Genomic DNA, 18,374 nt, shown 5'->3' with positions numbered 1-18,374 from the left:
GTTGTCTGCTGCAAGGCGGGAACTCATGCAGGAGCAGGTGTGGCGGAGAGCATTCTTCCGGGAATCGGTGGCGTGCATCCGCCTCGCTTTCACAAAAAAAGGTCGGATGGGCGCCAGCAACTCTAGTCATAAAACCGTTGCCATCGCCCGCCTCGACTTTCTCTCTCCTCGACACGCTTCCTCACACAACACGCCACCCTCCCCTTTGACGACGACAACGACGACAATATGGAGGCCATCAAGCAGACTTTCCAGCGCTGCAAGGCGCAGAACAAGGTCGGTTTTACTCACTCCGCCGCAATTGCCCCTCCTCGCCCACTCGCCTACACCGCGGGGTAGTGAGGCGGGCGGTTGCACATTCCACGAGATGTGAAGGCTGACGATGGCTTCAATGCGTTGCAGTCGGCACTTGTAGCATACGTTACTGCCGGTTATCCTCGACCCGAAGACACTCCCGATATTCTCCTCTCTCTGGAGAAGGGCGGTGCTGGTGAGTCCCCATTAACGCTTCGGTGGCGAAATCGCTTCTAACCTTTTCCATAGACGTCCTCGAACTCGGTGCCCCCTTCACCGACCCAATTGCCGACGGCCCGACCATCCAAACTGCCAACACAGTATGTGACGACCCCCATAAACCCTCCCCGTTTCGCTTCAATGCAGGATTGACGCCGGATAGATTGCTCTCGCGAATGGCGTTACCATCGAGTCGACCCTGGGCATGGTCAAGGAGGCCCGATCCCGCGGCCTTAAGGCCCCTGTTATGCTCATGGGATACTACAACCCCCTGTTGAGCTACGGAGAGGAGCGTCTGCTCAAGGACTGCAAGGAGTCTGGCGTCAATGGCTTTATCGTCGTCGATCTCCCTCCTGAGGAGGCCATTTCCTTCCGCAGCCTCTGCACCAAGGGCGGCCTGTCCTACGTCCCTCTCATTGCCCCGGCCACCTCGGATACCCGAATGAGAATTCTCTGCCAGTTGGCCGATTCCTTCATCTACGTCGTTTCCAGAATGGGTGTTACCGGCGCCACCGGCACCATGAACGCCAACCTCCCCGAACTGCTGGAGCGAGTCAAGAAGTACAGCGGCAACAAGCCCGCCGCTGTTGGCTTTGGTGTTAGCACCCGCGAGCACTTCCTGAGTGTCGCTAACATGGCCGATGGTGTCGTTGTTGGAAGCCAGATCATCACTACCATTAAGAACGCTGCCCCTGGTGAGGCCTTCAACGACGTCGAGAAGTACGCCGCCTACCTTTCCGGACGAGGAGAGGGTGAGGCCACCCGGGAGGTCAGCATCATTGAGGCTGCCGTGGGAGCCCAGGAGCCCGAGCTCGCCAACGTTACTGTCAATGATGTCATCAGTGCTGAGGAGGACAGCGCCCTGGTGGCTCAGCTGGCTGCCCTGCACGGCAAGATCCCCGAGCGATTCGGCGAGTTCGGTGGCCAATACGTTCCCGAGAGCTTGATGGACTGCCTGTCGCAGCTCGAGGACGGCTTCAACAAGATTAAGGACGACCCCTCGTTCTGGGAGGAGTACCGAGGCTACTACGAGTATATGGGACGACCCGGCCACCTACACCTGGCAGAGCGGCTGACCGAGTATGCTGGCGGCGCCAACATCTGGCTCAAGCGTGAGGATCTTAACCACACTGGTAGCCACAAGATCAACAATGCCCTGGGCCAGCTTCTCCTGGCCCGTCGTCTCGGAAAGACTCGCATCATTGCCGAGACTGGAGCTGGCCAGCACGGTGTTGCTACCGCCACTGTTTGTGCCAAGTTTGGCATGGAGTGTACCGTCTACATGGGAGCCGTAAGTTTTACCAACCAAGCTAGATTCCCGACCAATAACTGACAATATAACAGGAGGATGTCCGACGACAATCCCTCAACGTCTTCCGAATGCGACTACTCGGCGCCAAGGTCGTTGCTGTCGAGGCTGGCAGCAAGACTCTCCGAGATGCCGTCAACGAGGCTCTCCGCGCCTGGGTTGTCGATCTCGACACCACTCACTACATTATCGGTTCCGCCATTGGTCCCCACCCCTTCCCTACCATTGTGCGAACGTTCCAATCCGTCATTGGAGACGAGACCAAGCAGCAGATGATGGAGAAGCGTGGCAAGTTGCCCGACGCTGTCGTGGCCTGTGTCGGTGGTGGCAGCAACGCCGTCGGCATGTTCTACCCCTTCGCCAACGACCCGTCGGTCAAGCTTCTGGGTGTTGAGGCAGGTGGTGATGGTGTTGACACAGAGCGACACAGTGCTACCCTTACTGGCGGTTCCAAGGGTGTTCTGCACGGTGTGAGGACATACGTCCTCCAGGACAAACACGGTCAGATCTCCGAGACTCACTCAGTGTCGGCCGGTCTCGACTACCCTGGTGTCGGTCCCGAGCTGAGCTCGTGGAAGGACAACGAGCGTGCTAAGTTCGTCGCGGCCACTGATGCCCAGGCGTTCCTGGGTTTCAAGCTGATGAGCCAGATGGAGGGTATCATCCCCGCACTGGAGTCGGCGCACGGCATCTACGGTGCCATTGAGCTGGCCAAGACGATGAAGAAGGACGAGGACCTGGTCATCTGCCTGAGCGGCCGAGGAGACAAGGACGTGCAGAGTGTGGCCGACGAACTGCCTAAGTTGGGTCCCCAAATTGGATGGGATCTTCGATTTTAAGGCATGAGACGGGAATTATGAAGTGAAACGACGACATGCAGGCACCTTGGAAAGTGGGACAGCAGCAGCAGACTCATGACACTTTTTGTGTGTTGATTTTTGTGGTGATGATACAAGGCTGGTTGGCGTTTATCTGAGAAAAAGGGCTTTTGGTACATATAATACACAGAGATATTACACAGTGACGGTGTCCTTGTTCTTAATCTTGCTGGCCTGAGCCTCGGCCAAATCAAGCTCCTTAAACAAGCGAGCCTCCTCTTCGTCTGACAGCTCCCCAATTCCCTCTAGATCGGCCAAATCTAAATCGCCCAGAGTAAAGGCCTCGTGCTCAGCAGTGGCGGCCGCTTTAAGCTCCTCGAGTGTCGAGCGACTTCGCATGCTCAGAGGACCAGGTGTGGCAAAGTCGAGAGCGTACTGGATGACATCGTCGCGGTTCTCAATGGGCTTGGGCTCCATACCGAGGGCGATGCGCTCCTCGTTGAAGCGCTCCTGGATGGCTCGGCTCTGCATGAGCAGCCAGCGCATGTTCCAGCCGCCGGGGCCGAGCTCCTTTAGGCGGGCGGGCTTGCTCTTGAGGAGGTACTCCTGGAGGCCGCCCTCGCGGCGGATGGTCTTGAGGACGCGGAGGGTGAGGCGGGTCTTGATGTTGGCGTCGAGGGCCGGCAGGTAGAAGCTCTTGACATGGACGTTGGGCCGCCAGAAGCGGCGGCTCTTGTTGCCCCACTTCTCAGCGACGTTGTTGCCGAAGCGGATGCGCGCGGCGCCGTACAGCCCGCGGTTGGACTGCTTGTAGATGCGGCGCTCGCCGTAGGGGTACGGCGGGATCAGGCGGTCGGGCAGGCGGTGCGCCTTGACGGTCTTGGTCTGCTGGGGGAGGGTGGTGCTGAAGGGGCGAGCGGCGGCCGCGGCAGGCTGGGCGAGGAGGGAGGAGAATGCCGAGGCGGCAGCGAACGGCCGTCGGGCGGCGGCGAAGGACGCCATGGCGATGGTGCTTCGTGAGGGTTTGGTTTTTGCCGTCGGACGAGCGACTAGGCGGCGAGGTTCGGGGTGGCGGGAGGGTTCTTCCGGGTTATCGGCGAGGCATTGGCCTCAATTGGCGTCGGGGGATGGCGGCGGAAGGCGTAATTGGGCGCGGTCCAGCTCCCGTCCAGAATGCGCTGATCGTCGGTCGCTTCGTCGCTTTCTCTCTCTCCGGTGACGAGAGGTTTTGGGGAGAATTTTGGCATCGTGAGGTTCGGAAGCGCGTGATCTTCCGGTCCCGGGTGGTGGGTGCACGTACGACACCGGCAGCTCTGTTTGTGGCTCTGCCAATCAGGTGACTGCGTGTGCTGTTCGCGAAACCCCCACCACCCAGCGTCATGCTGTAGCTCCCTCCCTGTAATTATTTCCTCTCCGATAAATCATATCCCTACTGCGGCTGAGCACAACCGCCATGTCAACGTTTCCGCCCGTGGACGCCGCCGTCCTACAGAACAACCCGGACTTTGCCATCCTCTACGGCAAACTCACCCACGTCGTTCTCAATCCCGATGGCTCGACCAAGGAGGACCCCGCGGCGAAGGAGCGAGCTGCGGTCCGCGAGGTGGGTTTGCAGACAGCCGCGGCTGACAATGGCTGGCCATCATGACGACGGATAGCTCGACTGACATGCAACTTCTCGGCGTCTAGGAACTCGACCGTCGTCGGCTAGAAGCTGCCAAAAACCACATCCTCGCCCGCGCCATTGCTACGGCTACTCCCGCAGACCCAGCCTCGGCGCCAAGGACATCACGGCTCCGGCCTCAACACCAACAACAGCCATCACAGCCACCCGCGCAGCAGCAACAATCGAGCCTCTCCGAGCCCCTCGTCGACCTCCTCCTCATTCTCCCGCCACTGCTGAACCCCGACTCCCCGCCGCTCCCGCAAGCCTCCCTCGAGCTTCTCTTTGCCCACCCGCCCCTGTCCGATATCGAATCCCTCCTCCCAGTTCTGGCGCCCCTCCTCGCCTCTTCTCTGCGCTCCTCCGCCCTCAGTCTCGCTCGAATCGCCCACCCCTCTACAAACCCATCCTACCTCCACCGACACATTGCCGCCCTCCCGCAGACCCTGGCTACTCTCCGCACCGACCTTGCCGCTGCCCAGTCCGCCCTCGTTGCCGACCGCCTCCGCAGCCTCACCGCCCTGACCACGGTTCTCCACGCATCCACACAGGCGCTGGCCCACCTCGTCCGCGCCCTCGAGGTCAAGCATGGCGTCGTTGCTCGTAGCCTCGAGCTCCGCGCCGCAGAGGTCAGCCTACAGGCTCAGCGACACGATGCAGATGCCGCCCTCGCTGTGGCCGCTGTCCGCCGCGATGTCTACACCCCTGAGGCCCTGGCTGCACTTAAGAACTACGCTGCACACCTCCGGGATGCGAGGATTCGCAGCGAGGAGCGCATTCGCGGGCTCAAGGCCGAGCTATCAGAGTATGGCGTTGGTGTCGACGGCGGCGAGGGCAAGCAGAAGATGATGAAGGAGATGTCCCGCGTATATCGCGACATGGGACGACAAATGGACGACGTCAGGGGTGACCTCGAGCGGCTGCATCACAGCTAAACAGCAGTGCAAACAACAGTCTTGGGGTATGTATACGAGACATGACAGGATATGACGGAGATGTGGCGGTAATACCAGAAGTTTTTGTACATATGTTTGGCGAAGTGTTGTTGTCTACGACTTATATATACCCTTCTAATCACATCGCCAGAGCAGATTCAGACACATGGAAGACACATGTTTATAATTCATATCATCGTACATTTGATTTTGGGGGTTGTCTCTGTTCTTTCTAAGCCAAGAATTTGCTCCCGACCCAGACCTGAGACTTGGGTATTTGCAGTCTATCCCAGACCAACACTCCTGGTTCATTAGATTCCTGCAAAGCTGTTCCGATCTACCTATCCTGGAGGAGAACCAAAAACGACATCATTCGAACCGCCAGGGCCACTCCGGTACCCGTGCACTCGCTAATCTGCCTCGACACCACTTAACCCCGGACGGCGTAGATGGCCTCGGCCAGACGGCCGACGTTGTCGGAGGTGATACCGGCAACGGAGATACGTCCGTCCTTGGTAGCGTAGACGGAAAACTCCTGGGCGAGACGGTCCATCTCCTCAGGGGAGAGGCCAGTGTAGGCGAACATGCCAATCTGGCTGGTGATGTGAGACCAGTCCTGCTTGGAGCCGAGCTTCTCGAGGTTGTCCTTGAGAAGGGCGCGCATGGTGATGATGCGGTCGGCCATCTCCTTGACCTCACCGAGCCACTGCTTGTACAGAGTGGGGTCGTTGAGGATCTCGGAGGCGATGCGGGCGCCGTGGATGGGGGGGTTGGAGTACAGGGGGCGGATGATGATCTTGAGCTGGGAGTCGACGCGCTTCTTCTCAGCGGCATCTTCGCAGACGAAAGAGAAGGCACCAATACGCTCGCCATAGAGACCCTGGAGATTCAGTTAGTCATTGAGATGCATAAGGCTCCGGGTTCGAATGCGACTCACCATGTTCTTGGCGAAAGACTGGCAGAGGGCGATGTTGTGGCCCTCCTTCACGAAGTGACGGACGGCAAAGGCATCCTTATCAGTGTCACCACTGGCGAAGCCCTGGTAGGCCATGTCGAAGAAGGAGAAGTGGCCCTTCTCCTTGACAACATCGGAGATCTGCCTCCACTGCTCAGGGGTGGGGTCAACGCCAGTAGGGTTGTGGGCGCAGGCGTGCCAGAGGAAGACACTGCCGTTGGGGGCGGCCTTGACGTCGGCGATGAGGCCCTCGAAGTCGAGGCCAATGGTCTTCTTGTCGTAGTAGCTGTACTGCTCAACCTCGAGGCCGGCATGGCTGAAGACGGCCTTGTGGTTAGCCCACGAAGGGCTGGGGATGTAGATCTTCTTCTCGCCGGGGAAGAACTTGGCGAGGAAAGCAGCGCCGATGCGGAGGGCACCAGTGCCGGAGATGGTCTGGGTGATGGCGACGCGGTCGAGGGAGACGCTGTCACCGTAGGCGAGCTTGGCGGCAGCGGGAGCGAACTCGGGGACACCGGTGATGCCAGCGTACTCCTTGTTCAGCTTGCTGTCGACAACCTTCTGCTCGGCCTCGCGGACGGAGGGGAGGACGTAGGGCTTGCCAGCATCGTCACGGTAGGCACCGACACCTGTGGGTCAGGAGAGTCAGATCATGAGTGGAGCAATAGAGCCGGGGTTGACTCATGTCATGATGTCGTGGGTGGGCAACGGCAAGCATGGCAAGAGGTAGCAGAGGGGGCGGACATACCCAGGTTGATCTTCTTCTCGAACTTGTCGGCCTTGAAGGCTTCGGTGATACCTGTAGACGAGGGGTTAGTGTCGATGTCGGTGAAATGAGGTGTTAAGTTTCTCCTCCACCCCTTGGATCGGGGGAACGGAGGAAAAGACAATTGGTATGAGACGTACCCAGAATGGCCTGTAGTCGAGAAAAACAGCCAATTGATTAGTTACGCAGCTCGCGTGAAGCTCGTGGACAAGTAGATGGACTTACATCCTGTGAATAGGTTAGCACTGCACGAAAAAGGAGGTGCTCAATTGGCACGGGGGAGCTTCATACAGGAGGGCCCTGGGCAACGTTGGCCCAAGTGGAAGCAGCGCGGATGACGCTGAGCTGGGCGGGGCGGAAGGCAGCCTGGCGGCTGGCGACTCGGAGGGTGGACAGCATTGTGAAGGAGAGGAGATGATTCTGGTGGTGAGGGAGGTGGATGGGGAGGAAGAGAAGGGAAGGAAGAAGGGGAGAGGGAGGGGAGGAGGAGAAGAAGGAGGGAGGTGGTGGTGGTGGTGGTAGTGGCAGCAGGCGGGAAGGTGGGAAGGTGGGTAAGGTGAGGGCTGTGAGGCAATGCGATGCGCGGAGGTGAGCAACAGAGTGTGGTCACTGTGCTCACTTGCCCACAGTTGCCCGCACAGCCAGTGCTTCCTTCCCTGCGGGCTGGCGCTCCAGCGTCGGACATCTGGGCGATCGGAGCTGCACGGAAACCAGGGCAGGGAGCTGCGACCAACCAGAGGGCGGCATGTGGTGCGAGGCCCTCTTGAACGGGACCCCACCCCCCAGCGCGGCATGCACCAAAAAGCATGTGGCCCCCAGGGTGCTAGGGTTTGCGCCAGCGGGAACCGCCAATTCCCAGCGTGGGCAAAGGGCGCGGGATACAGCGTGGGATACAGCGCTCCTTCGCTTTTTTTCCCCAGTCAGGACTCACCTTCCGCAAGGGTGCGCGGTTGACGGGTGGTAGGAGGAGTTGACGGCCGGCAGGAGGGAAAATTTAGTGGGGCTACCCCGGACATCGGCGCTGGTCGCTGCACAAAAAAAAAACGGACAAAAAAAAAGGAAGGACGCCGTGACGACTGAGGTCCGCAGCCAGACTCAGAACGTCAGTTCTAACCGCTCTATGCTGAAGCAGGGCCGCTGAGTGGCGCGCCTGAGGCGGCCGGCCGGCCGAGTGCTCTCCTTCCATCCACCTTGGAGGGGTTCCTTTTGTCCAGTGCATAGTGCATTACGATGTGCTCGCTTCGTGTGCTTAGATGCTTGCAGTCCAAATGCCCTGTTAAATGCCCTGTCAAATACCGTTGTCAACATCAAGGCGTCCGTACAAGTGCCGCACATTCCCCGATCACCCCGATCAAGGTTGCGTTTCAGGCACCCGTTCCGTTCGATCGAAACAGCCGTCAGTGCGAGTATCGGCCGGCACTGAGTCGTAGCTGGAGATGGGGAAGGACAAACCAGATATGACATGGCCATCAATTCCCGCGCCAATCCCAATCTTCTCTTCCTGGCTCTATATTCACAACACACCATAATTCCCATCGATCCTCTTCCATCTGCACTGACCTTTCCACTCTCGTGTCCGCTTCCACTTCCACTTCCACTCCCACCGGAGTGTAAATCCCGATCCATTTTCTTTTCTTCTTCCTCTCACTTGATTCTTCACACCACCTCCGGTCTACTCCGGGAAGCGCCGGACCCCAGGTCACCCGTCTTCAATCTCCAAAGCTGGACCCTCTTGGCTCCTCCTCCGCTTCTCCAGCCAAACTGGAGCCCAAAATCATCCTCTAACGCTTCCGCTACCGCGACCAAGCCTCGTTAGCGCCCTCGTCTTGCATCATCTGGCCCTTGTCTCAGCCTTTCCGCCGCTGGCACCCATCAGACCGCCCACCCCTGGAACGCCTCCAAGTCCGCCGCGCTCCTGCCGGTCCCGTCCCTTCTCCTGACCGGCCCGGTCCTGTGGAACGGCGATCGTAGAATCCGTGCTAGATGTAAGCCTCAGCAGTGGAAGCTTTTTCGTAAATCCGATCAGGCGCCGTGGCGAACATGCTGCGCTTGTTGGATGCGCGACTTGGAGATTGCGTGGCTTAGCGAAGGCCTGCTGTGGGGGTCACACATGATGCAGCATGCACATGGCATCGGCGATATGGTGTAGTAAATATCTCTTTATCATCATATTTAATTAACTACCCTCCATCATCGTACATATGTACAGCGTACAGCGTTGTTGATTGGGATGCGTGCGACCACGTGACCACTTATCAATCCCGAGTAAGATCCGAGATATCGCCATGATGTAACCCCGAGTGCATCGATCGTGTCGTACCCCATCATTCAACGCCTATGCAGAGGGCATTCCTCGCTTCCTTGCGAACCCAGGTCTCGTTGGACCGTCCAATATTTACGCAGTGCCCTGTGTCTTCTCCAAAGTCGTGACGCCAACCTTCTCATACTCGTCCATGACCTTCTCTTCAACCGATTCGTGGAACACGTTGACCTCGGTCTCGGCAAACTTGCGTGCGCTGATGCGTCGCTCAAACAGGACGTCGAGCTCGGCGAAGGTTCGGCCGTTGGGCTCGGGAAGTCGGAAGTAGGTGTACACGATGCAGCAGAAGGCAATACCACCCTACATTGACCTGGTTAGTATTTACGTTCTCTTTCTTGAACATACGTGCAGTTGCTGGGAATTGGAATTATTTGCTTACCCAAAAGAATCCAGTGAAGTTGCTCCAGTTCCAAGCCGTGGGGTTGAGCATGTACGGGGTAAGAACACCGTTGATAATACCGACGACGTTGCTGTGAGGCGTGTTAGCTATATGAACTAAAACGAGCCAGGACGTAGGGCATATGGGATGAGTCAACTTACTAAAGGTTACGGCCGAGCACAACAGTCTTGATCTGCAGACGACGAGACGACATCTCTCCAACCAGCGAGTAGGCGACGGTACCGACGGTCAGTTGGTAAACGAGGGCCCATCCGATCATGATGCTGCCAGTAGCGAGCGCAGCCTGCTCACGGTGAGCGTCGGGCACCAGACCAAGGAAACCGAGGATGAAGAGCATGGTGCAGAGACCGCAGAGACCGTAAATGTACAGAGTTCGACGACCGAGGCCAAGAGTCATCAGACCCCAGGCACCGAAAACACCGACCATGTTGATGGCGTACTGGCCAAGAGCGAAAGCATACGACTTGTTCTCAGAAAGACCGGCCTGCTTGAGGAAATAGGTGGAATAGTTGGAGAAGGAGTTGCCGCTGAGGTTCTGAATAGCCCAAACCATGCACACAATCTCAGTTCGGCGGCGGTCGACACCCTTGAAGCAATCCCAGTACGAAGCACCGGCGGTGATCTTCTCTTCGAGGGCGGTGGTGTGAACCATCATGGCAATGGTCTCATCGGCGTCAAAGTCGGTCTCACGGTCGACGCTAGTCAGGCGAACCAGGGACTGCTTGGCCTCATCCAGGCGGCCCTTACGCACCAACCACCAAGGAGACTCGGGAGCGAAGTAGATGCCAATGGCGAGAGGAAGGGGCCAGATCCACTGGAGGGCGTAGGGAATTCGGTAGGCCCACTCATCCTCACGGTCCAGCATGGCGTAGATGATTCCGATACCAATCTCCTGGCCGACACCCCAGCAGAAGTTGACATAGGTGGTGAGGTAACCACGGAGGGCGACGGGGCAGACCTCTGAGGCGTAGGTGATGGTGATGGTCTGGAAGATACCCCACGGGACACCGCAGAGAATCTCAGCGGCGAGCAGGGCCTGGACATTCTGAGCAGTGAAAAAGATGGTGATGCAGCCAGTCAACCAGATGAGGCAGCCGATGATAGTGTAACGGTAACCGAAGCGTTCGGAGATCCAGCCGTTGATGAAGAGACCGATAATGGAACCACAGTTGGCACCCTACTAGAGGTTAGTGTTTGTCTTGTGTGTGGATTTCTATCCAAGAACCTACGTTGCTCAGACCAGCCTGCCAGGGGGCAGGAATCTCATAGGTGCCATCAGCAGTTAGTTCACCATATTTCTTGTTGAACTGGGGGAACGCGTCTAATTGCCCAGTGTTAGTAGACCCACAGCAATAGGGAGATTGGAGTGGCGAAACGCACAGAAGTTGTTGACCAAGCTGATGTCGAAGCCTTCCATAACAATGCACGTGGAGATGAGGAAGCTCCAGAAGATGGCCTTGGGATAGAGGCGGATACCCTGCATGAGGGTCATGCTGTGCTCCTTATCGGCAGCAGCCTTGGCATGCTCGATGATGGTCGCGTGGGTCTTGCTAGGATCGGAGCCATCGAAGCCAGCTGAGTCGGTGGCCTTGAGGTCAGAGGTGGCAGCGGCAGCGGCAGCCGGCGAGACCTTGTCGTCGTCGGCCATGATGGCGGTTTTGCAGCGGATTGGGAGTGAGTGAGAGTGCAATTGGGCCTGATGAGATTCAGGAGGATGGTGGAGGATGGAGATTGGAGAATTGTGACTCGGGCTGGTGTGGGGTTTTCTCGGTCTAATTGTCCCCACTCGACGGACGTCACACAGTTGCTCTCAACGGGGATGCCGAAAAGGAGCAGACTTTTTGCAGTGTACTACTGAAAGCACACGCAGCAAAGGGATCAAGGCGGCAGCAGCAAGTGAATTGCAGACTGCAGCGAGATTCCCAAGGGGATTGAGAGGGTTGTGGGTGAAGATGAGAGAAGAGTGTGAGGGGTAGGGAAGGGGAAGGAAAACGGCGAAGATGGGGATCCGGGGCGGTTGCTTTATACTTATCCAACGACCCCAACTTCGGCAACTGCTTTGGACGAGCCGGCAGTGTGGGGGGGAGTGAACGGGGAGCCGAGAAGGGGAGACATTCTGATAGTCGGCGGCGCGAACGAGAACGAGACATGGCTCGGGCGTATGCCATGCTGGGCACTGACCAGACTCCCGTTAGTGTGCCTCTGGCGACGGCCACGAGACGGGGATTTCGACGGGACAGTAGCAGCGGCGACCACACTTTGGCCATGCTCAGAGAAACGCCATTTGATAGCCGTAGGGGGTCTAGTTCGGGCGCGCGGGGGAAGGGCGTCAACGACGGGGGGTTGGACGACGGGTTGGCTGCTAACCCCAGTTTGGGCCAGGGCCGGCCAGGGCGACATGGATGAACAGGCTGGGGGAACTGGGGTAGCATCGATGGGCTGGTGTTTCTACCATGGCCGAAGGATGGGTGATGGAGCGGAGGATGAGTGATGGCCGCGCGGTGATTGGGTGGCTTCGAAACGAGTTCATGACTCTCCGCGTGCGTCTCACATGGCCGAGGATGGAATGCCTCCCGGGCCATGTGGGGAAATTGCGCACTAGGCCGCTAACGAGACTGTCGACCTTCCTGGACTGGGAAGCAGAGTGGAGATGCGTCTTGGAGGGGAGAGTAACTTTACACTCTGTTACCACCTCACCACCCTCTTCGTCTTGCCAAGGGACGGGGGAGGCAGCGCGAGAGGGAGCATGGATGAGACGCAGAATGGCATCAACGGTGCAGATCATCGCCGTTGCATCCCACCTGAGATGGGTGAAGTGTATGGAAACACAGACCGTCTCCCGCTTCCGCTTCCCCCTCCGTCTCCCCACCAGGACCCTCCCCCGACGTTGGAGAGAAAACTTGGGGGACCGACTTGTTGGAGTTTGAAGTGGATTGGTATTAGGTTGCGGCTCTGCCGCTGCGCTTGCCCACACCACCTGCAAACCAGCAGTGAAAAAGAAAGGTGCGAGGAAGGCGCCTCGATCAATCTTGATCCATTGTTAGTGGCTTGCTCGGCGTGCCTGAGGGGGGGACGCCACCCGGCGAGAAGCCCGATCAACGACGACGACGCTTCAAACGGCCTCAACGGTGGCATGGCAAATCCCTTACTCGCTGCTCCGGTTTGCCTCGGTTGTTATTGGACGCTATTTGCCCTCTTCTAACACGCTATTCTAGTCCCCCGAAAAGCCAAAAATCTCGGCCTGTCGACTCGGGTCTTGACAGAATCCGAGGGACCGGGGACGGCATATCGTCTGTCGCTATCTGAAGCCATGTTAAAGACCACTGCCTCCCAACGCTATGTACTAAGCGTAGTCAACACTACGTAGGCCAGACCCGAAAACCCCACCCCGGGATTACAGGACAGGGCCGTGGAAATGGAATTGCAACCCCAAACTCCGATACACACGTACAATGGCATGTTTCTGAACGCAACCCAGGGTTGGGGTACCCCCTGTTACGTGCCCTCGCCGCGACGACATATTGTGGACTAACAATCACACAAATCGGGCCAGAACCATCGGAAGTTTTCCGACCTGAAATGTGTCTGCATCCCACTGTGCCGTCTTTTCATGACGGAATACCTGCTCACTAATTAACCGCTAGTGTGCTTCTTCAATGAATCCCTTCAGCTTGTGCCCCGGCAAGCCAGCCGTAGTTCAAAAAACATTGCATGCACGAAGTACTACGCATTAACGATATCGCAGCTGGCCACTCACACCTAGCCAGGCCAAGCAACTAATTAGACCAAGGCCCCCGCCCTGCCAGGCTGCGACCGGGGAAACCAGCCAACCATCCTTCTCCGCGCGGGGTACTCCGTAAAAGAAAAAAAACTTACACGAGAGTGGTCTGGGGGAACCAGGGAGGACCAGCCCGGAAGAAAAAAGGCGGAGGAGGAGAGCGAGTGGAGGTTAGCTCAGCTCCAGCACGCAGGTGGAGATGGGAGGTGGGGAGTTTTGGAGGGTAGAACCGGGGGAAACACCGGGGAACTCACCGGGGACCACATCGAAAGTCCCAAGTCCCCAGCGTCAACGGCAACTCACTCGGCCGGGGATCGTGGTAGAGGACTTATCCCAAAGGACTCAAACCACCCGTTAGCCGTCGCTCGCAGCAAGGGTTCCTGATTCTCCCGTCGTTCCAGGCCATCACGAGGACACCACCGGTTAAAAAAACAGCACCGAGGGTGAGGAGGTGAAGCCCTTTCTGGCATGGTGTCAGCTGATTTGGCACTACCACGTCTGACACAGCACACTATATCTACGGCCTTCTCTCCGACGGCTGGCGATGGGTTCTCCTCCCTCCCTGACAAGCGCCCCCCAAATCATTCAATCCCTGATCCCCTCTTTCCTTCTTCTGATTAATGACATCCTCTCGTTTGTTGGGTTCGCGTTGGATGAGCACGTGGACCAAGCAGCGTCTCGGCATCCGTCGGACGAATGGGTGTAAGAGCTGACCAGCATGTCCCCAGAGATTTTCCCCAGAGAACGGGTAATGCTGGGGAAGAATCTGCGTTGCAACATGACAAACAGGGCCGCCCAGTCCGTTGCGGTATGTGATATATGACAGTGATGCCCGTCAACAAACTACACATATCTGGAAGATCATATCAACACCATACTACGAACACAGCTATAGTACAACCAAACCCCCGGAAGACATTAACCACTTGCTAGTCCTTCTTCCACACGTCATTCCACCACTCCTTCAGCCCATACGCCTTCTTCTCCGCCTCCACATGCACTTGAGTCCTCTTCCCCCCAGACATGCGCTCCAGAATGCCTCCACTCCCCCCAATCGAGTCCCCATCCCCATCCCTCCCCTCAAGGCCCCCCCGCAGCCCACGGCTCCGCACAGTTCCCCCTAGCGCCCGCACCTGAATCTCCTTTGCTACCTCAGGCGCCACGTCCGCGAAGCACGCCCGCAGCTCTCGGTCCAGTGAGAAGTACCCCTTCTTGGCCAGGTCTGGCGCCATCAGGTTGTAGCTCCGCGTCAGCCGGTTGAGCTCCTCGACCGCCAGTCCCAAGTATGATTTCTCCGCCTGTTCCCACGCCGGGTCCCGGAAAGGCGGTGGGGGACGTTCCGATGCCATCCCCGGATTCGATGCGGGCGTTGTCGATGCCTCCAATGGAGCTAGGGTCTCGTTCTCGCTCGTCGCTGAGCTGCTCGTTTGCCGTGCTTTAATCTTATTTGACTCCTCCGTTGTGTCGGATACCACCGGCGTACTCGTCGTCGCCTGCTCCTTCTTCTGGCCCCGCACTCTTGGGTTATGTACTTGCTCTGCTGCTGCGTATGCTTCTGCCCTCCGCATCTGGTCTAACAATGAGCCCCCCTTTGACGCAATCATTCTTGCTGCGTGTCTCTTCCAGTCGTTTCGTAGTCTCGCCCTGAACACTCTCACGGCCTTGACCAGCTCCTGCTGCTTTTCGATCCACGGCGGCACTAAGTCCTGACGTTGGATCATCTTGTTCATAATGTATTCCGTCGTATCAATGAATGGGTTGTCTGCCCGTGCATCTCGCTCAATGCCAGGGCCCCGCGGGATATTCTTAAACTGGCCTCGAGCTATGGCGTTCTCGATCCGCTCGTTGGCCAACCCAGCAAGCCCGGATATTGTGTTGGGCATCGCCCGGAATCCAGGCTCGAACCGCTCCTTGAGCTCCTTTCGATACCTCTCCCTCTCCTCCTCAGTCAGTCCATTCTTGCTCTTCATGTCCATGCCCGTGTACATCGACGCTCGATCCCTCGCCGTGGCCACCTTCTCTCCGGCTGACTTAGAAGGTCCCCTCTGTAACCGCATGTCCACGGGTGGCGGCTGGAACTTGCTTCGCAGGCCTGGCCCTAGGGGCTTCTTGGCGTCGTCCAACATCCGTAGAACTCCATCCCCTATTGGTTCCTGACCAGTCCATGGTTGTCCGGTGGCTATGTGTCGTGTGCCCTCTCCCGCGGCCGCTGGCATGTCCGCCTCGGTGAAAGCCCCGGAGTATTGCGTCCTGAAATTGGCGTCCGCAATCTTGCTTAGTAGCTTCTCCTTGAGTTCCTTTGAAAATCCCGCGTCCTCGATGGCACGCCGCCCAGCTCTCCCTCCTGTGAAAAGGGCCTCCTCTGTAGCTTCCTCTAGTCGACGGGCCAATGGCCCCGGTTCCTTCACAGCAGTCGGTTTTCCATCATTTGATTCCGGCTCCTCTGCTTTTTGGCTTCCGCTCTGCTCTTTACCTGCCTGTGAGGGCTGTGATGAGTAGTGCGCAACCAGGAGCACTCTGGTCTGGTGAGTTCCCTGAAGACAACGCCGGCAAACAAACGACGTCCGAGCCAGAGGCAGCGCCATAATTCGATCCTCCACTATAGTTTTACGTAAAGGGGAGGCAAAAAAGCCGAGAGTGGAGGTCAGACCTGAGTCCTGAAGCTGGTGGTGATGATGAAAGTGGCTCGCCGAAGGTCCGATCACAATGGTGATGGCTTAGTCAGCCGTTGGGCCGTCTTGACCTCAACTCCAACTGAGAAGTGGAAACAGAATTCGATGCCTCACATACAGAGCTCAAGCTTGGAGACTTGCAACAATATATTTCAGAGAACACCTCTATTTACATAAAATAAGAAACTCATTACTCCATCCGAACAATAACCCGGTTTTGCCAATCATTAGTGCCAAATTTTATAGGTTGCTCTGGCCTCCCTTACCCTATAACATATGCCCCATGATGATGGTCACCAACAGCGCTACGACCGAAGTCAACGGCATACTGGGATGTGTTGCCGCGTCTTCTTCATCTTCGTAGTCATGCCCGTCAAAGTCGCCCTCCCTATTGTCCTCGTCCGTATCAGTGGCCAACCTCCAAATACTGCTGCTCTTTCCAAGGATCTTGCCGCTCACGATGTCAACCGAGGCCGTTAGTCCCTGTACTTCCCCATGTTTATCGAAGGCGGCTGCTCTGGCGTATCTTGGAATATGCTTCCCATCAAGGACTATCATGGTTTCGAATCCCATGCGGGTTGAGTTGCCCACTCGTTCATGAGAGAGGGTGATGTTCATTGGGTCGTTGCCGACATACTGCCATGGAGCGTTAGTGTCAAGTATTTGCCCTCACACCATGTTAGGACATACCACTTCCCATCTATCAACCTCGGTGTTGCCATTCCAAGAGACGTAGAAGGTGGCATTGGTCGTCATATTGTTTTGCGATACCGATGCGATATCAGGACCCCATTGAGGTCGGCCAACCCAATTCATTTTCCAGGCCCGGTACACCGTCATGTCAGCGCCTGGCTCGACTCCAGCAACTTTTGGAAAGGCGCCTCGCTGCACATCCATAACCACCGTTCCGTTGGGGAAGTGTTCCGTGAACCCGGGGTTCAAACCCCATCCTACAAGGAAGTTGCCGTTCTTCAACGCCTGGACACTGCCCTGAGACCCAGAAGAAACCTTTTGCGGATGGCGAAATTCCCCCAAGAGCTGAGCCGTCATGGCGTCGTAGTCGAGTTCCACTACCACTCCTCGGGAGCAGTTTGTGTGGTTGCATGGCCCAGTCTCTAGGACGTGGTTGTCGAAGAAACTGATCTGGCTCTCGTTTCGCTGGACGAACCGCGCATTGTGCTGATTTGCAAACTTGGTCGCATTACCACCACTGAGGTCCTTGAACTGATTGTGCTTACCCCCAAGAATCCATTTCGGATTACCGCTCTCACCATTAAGAAGAGCAATCATCGACAGGGCTCGGGATGATATGAGGTAGTCGCCGTACCTGGACTGTTCAAACAAGTAAGAGAATGATCTATCTGTAGCAACGGAAGGGAGCCTTACTTTGTAAATACTGTCGATGTGAAACCAATCGAAGCCGTCCGAGTTCATGAAACCCTTGTCAGGGCCATACTTGACGTACGTATCGCTGAGGTTGAAATGGTTCGAAGCTCTCCACAGATTGAGGACCTGGTTGTTTTCGAGCTCGACCTCTTCAAATATGGCATCGGTTAAGAGACCGTTGTCATCGCCGCCTACAGCAGTCATGTTGTATTTGATGTCTTGGTACACCGACATGATGGCGGTTCCTTGGCCAGTGAACTGAAACTCGTGGAGATCGGCCCTGGTAGTGCGACCGAGGCCCTTGGCTGTAACCGAAAATTGCTTCTGGTAAGAATCGTTGAAGACGTGACAGTCACCGTTTTCGATGAAGGTGAGGTGCGTGATGCCATTCCGATCTTGGGCGCGGGCGTCGAAGCTCCGGGCATAGTTGAGGTCAGCATAAACGAGGCTCAGGTCCTTGCTGGAGAATATCGCTGGGCCCCCTCTACCGTCAAATTCAATCGTCAAGAAGATGTAACCCGCCTCATCAACGAGATCTGGGCGGAAAGTGTTGACCTGGAACAGCGGTGCAATTATATCAGTGGAGCGGAATGTTTGATTGGGGAACCGGCCTAGTAGCCCTTGATTGAAGCCGTTGAGGTCGTTGAAAAAGGGCGCGTCGGCAGAGACGAGGCAAGCGCCCATCAGCGAGGCCGCGGCCAGCAAAAGAAAACGAGTGTGCATGGTGAAGACGGTTTTCACACTTGGAGCAAAAGACATCCGAAGATGTGACCAAAGAGAAGTCAAAGAAAGGTGCGTGTTCCAAAGTTGTTCCAAGACGACGCTGTCACGGTGGTTGAAGAGAGTTGCGATGGCCCCT

The 18,374-nt window shown here is 57.0% G+C and overlaps 7 protein-coding genes across 7 annotated transcripts; 2 read left to right on the top strand and 5 right to left on the bottom strand.

Annotated features, from left to right (window-relative positions):
* The first annotated feature begins 115 nt into the window (after positions 1 to 115).
* BGZ61DRAFT_452587 (tryptophan synthase beta subunit-like PLP-dependent enzyme) lies at positions 116 to 2,840 on the top strand. The gene is made up of 5 exons (XM_046245968.1): positions 116 to 276; positions 403 to 490; positions 544 to 614; positions 677 to 1,804; positions 1,858 to 2,840. The coding sequence occupies exons 1-5, from the start codon at positions 229 to 231 to the stop codon at positions 2,659 to 2,661; spliced, it is 2,139 nt and encodes a 712-aa protein (XP_046104451.1). The 5' UTR covers positions 116 to 228; the 3' UTR covers positions 2,662 to 2,840.
* On the bottom strand, positions 2,836 to 3,896 carry BGZ61DRAFT_588692 (uncharacterized protein; the record flags this gene model as incomplete). The annotated part of the gene is made up of 1 exon (XM_046256540.1): positions 2,836 to 3,896. Exon 1 carries the CDS (start codon positions 3,640 to 3,642, stop codon positions 2,836 to 2,838), a length of 807 nt encoding a protein of 268 aa, XP_046104450.1. The 5' UTR covers positions 3,643 to 3,896.
* Positions 3,897 to 4,093: 197 nt separating this feature from the next.
* On the top strand, positions 4,094 to 5,238 carry BGZ61DRAFT_352267 (uncharacterized protein; the record flags this gene model as incomplete). The annotated part of the gene is made up of 2 exons (XM_046240414.1): positions 4,094 to 4,243; positions 4,330 to 5,238. 2 exons carry the CDS (start codon positions 4,094 to 4,096, stop codon positions 5,236 to 5,238), a joined length of 1,059 nt encoding a protein of 352 aa, XP_046104449.1.
* Positions 5,239 to 5,417: 179 nt separating this feature from the next.
* BGZ61DRAFT_452582 (pyridoxal phosphate-dependent transferase) lies at positions 5,418 to 7,558 on the bottom strand. The gene is made up of 4 exons (XM_046245967.1): positions 7,251 to 7,558; positions 6,942 to 6,972; positions 6,176 to 6,822; positions 5,418 to 6,118 (listed from the first exon to the last, which is right to left on the bottom strand). Exons 1-4 carry the CDS (start codon positions 7,356 to 7,358, stop codon positions 5,669 to 5,671), a joined length of 1,236 nt encoding a protein of 411 aa, XP_046104448.1. The 5' UTR covers positions 7,359 to 7,558; the 3' UTR covers positions 5,418 to 5,668.
* Positions 7,559 to 9,094: 1,536 nt separating this feature from the next.
* BGZ61DRAFT_36473 (general substrate transporter) lies at positions 9,095 to 11,517 on the bottom strand. The gene is made up of 5 exons (XM_046241546.1): positions 11,060 to 11,517; positions 10,909 to 11,000; positions 9,820 to 10,856; positions 9,659 to 9,749; positions 9,095 to 9,579 (listed from the first exon to the last, which is right to left on the bottom strand). The coding sequence occupies exons 1-5, from the start codon at positions 11,325 to 11,327 to the stop codon at positions 9,355 to 9,357; spliced, it is 1,713 nt and encodes a 570-aa protein (XP_046104447.1). The 5' UTR covers positions 11,328 to 11,517; the 3' UTR covers positions 9,095 to 9,354.
* BGZ61DRAFT_36499 (uncharacterized protein) lies at positions 11,419 to 12,360 on the bottom strand. Its single transcript, XM_046241570.1, has one exon. The coding sequence runs from the start codon at positions 12,259 to 12,261 to the stop codon at positions 11,476 to 11,478; it is 786 nt and encodes a 261-aa protein (XP_046104446.1). The 5' UTR covers positions 12,262 to 12,360; the 3' UTR covers positions 11,419 to 11,475.
* Positions 12,361 to 14,386: 2,026 nt separating this feature from the next.
* On the bottom strand, positions 14,387 to 18,238 carry BGZ61DRAFT_494200 (ASST-domain-containing protein; the record flags this gene model as incomplete). The annotated part of the gene is made up of 5 exons (XM_046250749.1): positions 14,387 to 14,755; positions 14,930 to 15,934; positions 16,619 to 16,765; positions 16,820 to 17,461; positions 17,516 to 18,238. The coding sequence occupies 5 exons, from the start codon at positions 18,236 to 18,238 to the stop codon at positions 14,387 to 14,389; spliced, it is 2,886 nt and encodes a 961-aa protein (XP_046104445.1).
* Between the last annotated feature and the right edge of the window lie 136 nt (positions 18,239 to 18,374).

The sequence above is a fragment of the Ilyonectria robusta genome, assembly GCF_021365365.1.
Source record: "Ilyonectria robusta strain PMI_751 chromosome Unknown BGZ61scaffold_10, whole genome shotgun sequence".
In the NCBI taxonomy this organism is placed as follows: Eukaryota; Fungi; Ascomycota; class Sordariomycetes; order Hypocreales; family Nectriaceae; genus Ilyonectria; species Ilyonectria robusta.
The sequence above is the reverse complement of the archived record's forward strand: the minus strand, read 5'-3'. Positions and strand labels throughout refer to the sequence as shown.